Source organism: Pediculus humanus, genomic scaffold, assembly GCF_000006295.1.
Source record: "Pediculus humanus corporis 1103172107453 genomic scaffold, whole genome shotgun sequence".
Taxonomy (NCBI): domain Eukaryota; kingdom Metazoa; phylum Arthropoda; class Insecta; order Psocodea; family Pediculidae; genus Pediculus; species Pediculus humanus.
The window spans coordinates 206089-214297 of record NW_002987073.1 but is presented as its reverse complement, the minus strand read 5'-3'; the positions used below and the strand labels follow the sequence as shown (position 1 = coordinate 214297).

The 8209-nt window shown below is 26.7% G+C and overlaps 1 protein-coding gene across 1 annotated transcript; it reads left to right on the top strand.

The window, feature by feature from the left end:
- Positions 1-2364: 2364 nt before the first annotated feature.
- On the top strand, positions 2365-6484 carry Phum_PHUM101680 (NADPH--cytochrome P450, putative; the record flags this gene model as incomplete). Its single annotated transcript, XM_002423935.1, has 13 exons — positions 2365-2528; positions 2612-2801; positions 3281-3427; positions 4106-4230; positions 4337-4525; positions 4624-4751; positions 4835-4942; positions 5028-5161; positions 5233-5430; positions 5509-5684; positions 5750-5853; positions 5964-6192; positions 6289-6484. 13 exons carry the CDS (start codon positions 2365-2367, stop codon positions 6431-6433), a joined length of 2037 nt encoding a protein of 678 aa, XP_002423980.1. The 3' UTR covers positions 6434-6484.
- Positions 6485-8209: the final 1725 nt, after the last annotated feature.

Sequence of the window (8209 nt, the reverse complement as noted above, 5' to 3'; positions counted from 1 at the left end):
ATAAATTAAATCTAATAATAATAATTATTATTTTTATTTTAACGTAATGAACTAAATAATTTTTTCAAAAAAAAAAAAAAAATAAGAGTAAATAAATAAATAAATAAATAATTATTGTTATTTGTTTGTTTTGTTTTTAATATCAATTTAAAAAACAAAAAAAAAAAAATGTCGAATTATATATATTTGTAAAAGTGAGTAAATATTATTGACCTAATAAAAAACGTAACAATTCATTTTTTTTTTTTTTTTTTTTTTTATATTTTATAAAAAATCGCGTAACGTTAAAACTGATGACTTTCATTATTATTATTATTATTATTATTATTATTATTATTATTAATTATATTATTAATGATGATTTATTATCGTTTTGTTTCGTTTTTTACAAGGGTCGAAAAACTGAAATAATTTTTATTATTATTTTTATTATTGTAAATTTTTCATTTTGTTTTGTTCATCTTCTTGTTACGTATTAACTTATTATTATTATTCGTTATTATTATTATTATTATTATTATTATTATTATTATTATTATTATTATTTGTAATAAGAAAGTTATCGCGATTTTACAGCCAACAAACTAACAAAAAAACACTTTTTCCATTTACGACGTTTTATTACGTAATAATGTTTCACTTATTAAACCTCATAAACAATTTAATAATTTAAAAGTTTTCCAATTTTCTTTTTTTTTTTTCTTTTTTTTTTTTTTTATTTTAATTTTTAGAAATTCAATTTTTTTGTAATGCTAATAGGAATAATAATAATAATAATAATATCGATGTTCTAATAATGTAGAAAAAAGAGGAAAATTTTAGGGGAAATTTAAAGGTTTGGTGTAAATCTTTCAAGCATGAATTTTTCCTCTTTTTTTTTTTTTTTTTTTGCTAGGAAAATTTTTAAAAACATGTCACCCTACGTCGATAAATATAAACTTCGATGTTGTTTTAAAAAAAAAAAAAATGATGACGGTTTGTAAATGACCGTTGAAAAAAAAAAAAAAAATTTATTGACGTCACACACACACACATGAATGACCGTGAACTTGGTGAAATTTTATTGACATCAAAAAAAAATATTAACACAAACGTAACAAAAGTAAAAAAAAAAAAAAAAAAACCATTTAAAATTCGTTTTCATCGTGAATTGATTGAGTGCGATTTATTTTAGAATAGAAAAAGGGGGGAAGTGAAAAAGAAAAAAAATTTTTGTTTCTCGTGCATCGAAATAGAAAAGCAGGGGGGGGAGGAAAAAAAAGGTTGCGGATTAAGTTACGTAAAGGAAAATCGTGTAAGGAAGTCGAAAAAGTTTTTTTTTTTGGAAAATGATGGAAATTAATTCTGGTTGTGACGTATCACCGATCGATTGCCAAAAATATTTATTTAATAAAACCGTTTTAATAAATAATAATTTCCAAGTTATGTATAATAAAAGTGTCGTAAGTTTTTTTTTTTGTTTATTTATGAAAAAAAAAAAAAAAGAAAAGCAAAGAAAAGAAAAGTTTGTGTTGAGTGCTATAGTAAATTTTTTTTTTTTTTTGCTTTTATCTGTTCTCGTGTTTGGTTTTTATATTTAAATTTTATCATTATTATCATTTATTTGATTGTCTTGATTTGTTTTTTGCTGTAGGTTTTTTCTTTTTTTTTTCGTGCTGTAGAATCTCGGGAGTTTTCCCCCTCCCCCCCCACAATTATTATATGCCAATGTTAAATTATTTAAAGTAGAATGGAAGAATGTATGTAAGAAGATATGGATGGGACAATCGTATTTAAAAGTCATTGAAAATTGTGTGTGACAGTTTTTTTTTCGTTTCTTACTTTGATATCGACCATGAAAAAAATTGTAATAATAATAATAATAATAATTAAATCAGCCTTGGTAAATTTCTTTGGGGGGCACTTTGAACTAAACCCCGATTATGTAATTAGTTTAAAATTTTTTTTTCGAAAAAAAAAAAAAAAAAAAAAAAACAATGATACCATGTTACATCGAGTGAAATTTTTTTAATTAATTCGATTTGTTTACTATTTCTTTCTTTCTCTCTCTCTCTCTCTCTCTCTCTCTCTCTCTCTCCCCTCTCTCTCTTTAATTTAAATTGAAAATTACACGAGGAATCGTCCTTAATCGTGTAATTAAAAACGATTCGTTAATTTTAATTTATGAGTTTTTTTTTTTTTTTTTTAATTTCAATTGCATAAAAAGTACTTTGAAATGTTTGCAAATTTATTTATTTATTTATTTATTTATTTGTTCTGTAATTGTTTTAACGAGTTATATTAATAATAATGATAATAACTCGCTCTTCTTCTCATGATTTTTTATTACCCGAAAAAAAATTTAAATTGTTTTAGAATACGATAATGCAAGTCGAAGCGGAAACAGGAGCGGAAGTACTCAAAGAAGAACCCATATTTGGAGTTCTTGACATAATTCTTTTCTTAGCTTTAATCGGAGTTGGAGCTTGGTGGTTGCTCAAAGACTGGAAGAAGCCGGAATTAACACAAACGAAATCATATACGATACAGTAAGTGTTTACACGGGGGGAGGGGGAGGGGGAAAACAAACAATTCTCGATGGTAAAAATTTTTTTTTTTTTTTTTTTTTTAGACCCTCGTCTTTGGGCACTCAATCCTCAGACAATTCGTTTATACAAAAACTCAAATCATCCGGAAGAAGTCTTGTCGCTTTCTATGGGAGTCAAACGGGAACGGGTGAAGAATTTGCCGGACGATTGGCAAAAGAGGGAATAAGATATAGGATGAAAGGAATGGTTGCAGATCCCGAAGAATACGATATGGTAATAAACATAATAAATTATTCAATTGTCTTGTCTTTTAACATTTAGGTCATTGACGGTTTTTTTTTTTTTTTTTAAATATCGAAATCGATTTCGTTTTTAAAATTTTAAAATTCATTTATTCCGATTATTAGTCTTTGGTAATAATTTAGACGCGTCTCTCCCCCTAAATTTTATAATCAAATCGTTTTAAAAGGAGTTTGTCGATTGATCATATAATATTATTATTATTATTATTACTTTTTAAAAATTTAATTGGTGTACTGTTAAGTAGAAAACGTTAATCGAATTAATATTAATGTTTGACTTTTTTTTAATTATTAACTCATCATAGTTGTGCATAATTAGGGTTTTATACTTAATTTGCATTTTTACTTTTTTTTTTTTTGCGTGGAAAAGTTTAATTTTCCACGAAAATGGAAAATAATTTAACCGAATTAAACGGATGACTACCTTTGAACTTTTTTTTTTTATTTCAGGAAGAATTGGTCAATTTAAGAGATATCCCGAATTCTTTGGCAGTTTTTTGCCTCGCAACATACGGCGAGGGGGATCCAACGGATAATGCTATGGAATTTTACGAATGGCTACATTCGGATATCGATTTGACGGGATTAAATTATGCCGTAAGTCAAATCGAAATAAATTGTTTGTGGTTGTTGTTGTTGTTGTTGTTCCCTTTAAAAAAAAAAAAAAAAAAAAAAAAAACAGTTTAAATGCAATTCTAATATTGGATAATATGATTGTTTAACTAGGTCGTTGCTTATTTGATCAATTCAAAATAACGGGGAAAAAAATTTTTTTTTTTTTTTTTGAATTCGAAACTACTATTATTATTATCATTATTTTCTTTACTTCTCGAGTTTTCTTTTTCTTTCTTCGGTAAAAAAAAAAAAAAATAAAAAAATTTTAAAAATGTTTCGTTCATTAAAACGTTTCCGAGTTTAAATAATGTTTTTTTTTTTTTTTTTGGGGGGGGGGCTGACAAGGAAAATTAAATCGTTTATTATTATTATTATCCTCGATAATTTGTAACACTTTTCCTGACGGTTTTTTTTTTTGCTAAAATATTATTATTATTATTATTAAATGTAGAAAAAGAAAACTTTCTCCCTTACGTAATGCTCTTACGAATTTTAAATAATAAAATCAAAGTTTTTTTTTCACTTTTAAATTTTTGTTTGTTGTATTATTTATTTATTTATTTATTTATTTATTTATTTAAACAATTTTTTTTTAAAGAAACTTACATAATCGATTAATTATTATTATTATTATTATTATTTGTTTGTATCTTTTATCAGGTGTTCGGTTTAGGTAATAAAACATACGAACATTATAACGAAGTCGCCATTTATGTGGATAAAAGATTAGAAGAATTGGGAGCAACGAGAGTTTTCGAACTCGGATTGGGAGATGACGATGCAAAGTATAAATTATTATTATTATTATTATTTTTTTTTTTTTTATTATAAATTGAATCGTTTACTTACGTAAGTTTAATAAAAAAAATTTTTTTTTTTTTTTGTTAATAGCATCGAAGATGATTTTATTACTTGGAAAGATAAGTTTTGGCCGGCCGTTTGCGAATATTTTGGACTCGAAGGTGCGGGTGAGGATGTGAGCGTACGTCAATATCGTCTTACGGAACACGAGGAATACAATCCGGAAAGAGTTTTCACCGGAGAAGTTGCCAGACTTCAATCTTTGAAAAACCAAAGACCGTAAATTTTGTTTTATTTAAATGAAAATTTTTTTTTTTTTTTTTTTAATTTAGAATGTTCTCACGTATAACAAATTCAAATTTTTGTTTTTATTTTAGGCCGTACGATGCAAAAAATCCATTCCTTTCTCAAATAAAAGTTAACAGAGAATTGCACACGGGTGGAGATAGATCTTGCATGCACATAGAATTCGATATCGAGGGATCCAAAATGAGATACGACAGCGGTAAATAATTATCACACGAATACATAAAAAAAAAGGTTAAATTGAAGGATCCACTAATAATGTTTTTTTTTCGTCCTTCATAGGTGACCATTTAGCCGTTTATCCTGTCAACAGTAGCGAATTAATAGAAAAACTTGGATCCCTGTTGAATTTCGATTTAGACCGAGTTTTTACATTAACCAATACGGATGGTAAGAAAATTTTTTTTTTTAAATTTAATTTTATATATCGTGATGAAAAATTTTTAACGATGATTTTTTTTTTTTTTTTTAACAGAGGAATCGAGCAAAAAACATCCATTTCCATGTCCTTGTTCGTACAGGACGGCTTTTAGACATTATTTGGACATCACAAGCAATCCGAGAACACACATTTTAAAAGAACTTTCGGAATATGCAACGGATCCAAAGGTTTTTAATTTGCAAATTTTTTTTTATTATTAATCAAATGAAGTTTTTAATGTTTTGTTTTTTGTTTGCAGGAAAAAGAAATGCTCAAATTAATGTCAAGCACTTCTCCCGAAGGTAAAGCACTCTATCAAAAATGGATCATCGAAGATAATCGTAACATAATACACATTTTGGAAGATTTACCCAGTTGCACGCCGGCCATTGATCACTTATGCGAATTGCTACCACGTTTACAATGTCGATATTATTCCATTTCATCTTCTGCTAAGGTTAATTAATTAAGATATTTTTTTTTTTTTAAAAAGAATGCGAGGATTGTGAAATGTTTTATTAAATTTTTTTTATAGTTGTATCCAACGTCCGTTCACGTCACGGCCGTACTCGTACAATACGAAACGCCAACGAATAGAGTCAATAAGGGAGTCGCGACGTCCTGGTTAAAAACTTTAGTACCGGCTGGAGGAGAAGGAGAAGAAAAAGAATTTCCATCGGCTCCTATTTTCATCAGGAAATCCCAATTCAGGTGAGTTAAATCTTCGGTTAAAGTTTAAACGAATAAATGATATTAAAAACGAAATTATTTGCCAGGTTGCCAACGCGAATGCAAACTCCGATTATAATGATAGGTCCGGGTACAGGTTTAGCTCCATTTAGAGGATTTATTCAAGAGAGACATTTAGCTAAAGAAGAAGGTATTTTTTTTAAAATGACATTTATTATAGCCCGTCCAAGAGTGGTACCTGTTCTCGAGGGAAAAAATAAATAACGAAATTTTTTTTTTTTTTTTTTTGCGTTCGAAAAGGTAAACCCATCGGTGATACCATTTTGTATTTCGGGTGTAGGAAAAAATCCGAAGATTTTCTTTATAAAGAAGAATTAGAAAAATACGTCGAGTCAGGAACGCTTAAAATGCACGTGGCATTTTCAAGGGATCAACCTGAAAAAATATACGTCACGCATTTATTGTCACAAAACGCGGATGAATTGTGGGAGGTCATAGGAGAAAATAATGGTCACCTTTACATATGCGGGTAATTTCTAGAATTTTTTAGCAGACGAAAGAGAGAGGGATGACATTATGTTTTTTGCTCATTGTTTTTCATTGCACTTTTTGAAAATCTTATTAGGGATGCGAGAACGATGGCTAGAGACGTAAACGATATAGTACGAAAGGTTCTCATTGATAAGGGTAACATGACGGAACAACAGGCTCAGGCATATTTGAAAAAAATGGAAGCACAAAAAAGATTTTCATCGGATGTGTGGAGTTGAAAAAAATACGTATCACGGATTGATATAAATGTTATTATTATTATTATTATTTAAATAAAAAAAGGTCTTAGGGACAAATTAATTATTATTATTATTATTATTATTTTTAATCATATCAAATCATAAATTTTATATCGTATTCATATCATTAATAAAGATTAATCAATGTTAGGGGGAAAAAAAAATTGAATCGAATGAAAGTAGTAAGTTGTTGTTGTTGTTGTTGTTATTAATAATAATAATGATATTTATGAAAAGTTGATTGTTAAAACATTTGAATAGAGAGAGAGAGAGAGAGAGAAAAGAATTTTTGTAGTTTTATAATTTGTTTATCATCGACAAATAAATAAATAATAAATTTATATATATTTTTATAAGTCAATTTTTATAATGAAAGCATAATTAATAATTGATATAATTCATTTTTTTTTTTTTTTGTATTTTTCTAAATGAGTCACAGTCTGTATGAAAAATAATAATAATAATAATAATAATAATAAAAGTGGATTTTAAATTAATTATATATATATATATGTTTAAAATATATATATATATATTTTAAGTGCGGAAAATTTTTTTAAAAATAATAAAAAAAAAACATTTTTTTTTTATTATTATTTATTAATAATTAAAGAAATATACAATAGTTTATATTTTTCGTTTTTTTTTCACTCTTTAATTTTTTTATTGTTTACCTGTGATTTTTAAAACAAAATTATTATTATTATTATTATTATTATTATTATTATTATTATTATTATTATTATTATTTTTAAAAACATGTTAGAGGACGTGATTGAAGAAAAACGAATGAGCCACTAAAAACTTTATTTTTATTTTATTTTTTTTCACAGGAATTTTAAATTTTCGACGAATGAGAAAAAAAAAAAACGTTTAAAAAATTTTTTATTAATTTATTATTATTATTATTATGGTTACTCTGAAACACGACAAGGCTCTTATTTATCGGAGTTTTTAAGCATTTATCCCAGGTTTCTACCCGATTCCTTAGGGACAAATACTCGAATTTTATTATTATTATTATTATTATTATTATTATTTCAAACGATAATTTAATGTAAATAGTGTCGTCGTGCAATTAACGATTTTTCCAAAAAATAACCGTATTTTTTATTACTTTTAAAAGGACACAAAGAACACGATGGTGGGCGCACGCGTCACAAGAAATTTTATTTTTTTTTTACTCCTCCCCGTGAACTTTTGAATGATTCGAATAATAATAATAGTAATAATAATAATAATAATAATAATAGTTTCCCCCCCCCAGAATTTAACTACGGATTTAATTTTTTTTCTGGGGTTTTAATAATTTACTTTCCTTCTAAATTTACACATGAAAAAAAATTCGATGCGACGCGCAATTTTTATTTATAATAATCCATTTTCCCTCAGGTAAAATAATAATAATATAAATATATCTAAAAACTTGTATAAATATAAAACGTGCGTGCCAAAAAAATAAAACGCGCGTAACTTTAAAAAAACGCGCGTTTTATTTTTATGTTACGCCGCGTTTTTTAATGTTACGCGGCGTTTTATCTTTAAAGTTACGCCGCGTTTTTATTGTTACGCGGCGTTTTATTTTTTTCGGTACGCCGCGTTTTTATTGTTACGCGGCGTTTTATTTTTTCGGCACGCCGCGTTTTTTAGTGTTACGCGCGTTTTATTTTTGATGTTACGCCGCGTTTTTATTGTTACGCGGCGTTTTGTTTTTTCGGTACGCCGCGTTTTTTAGGGTTACGCGGCGTTTTATTT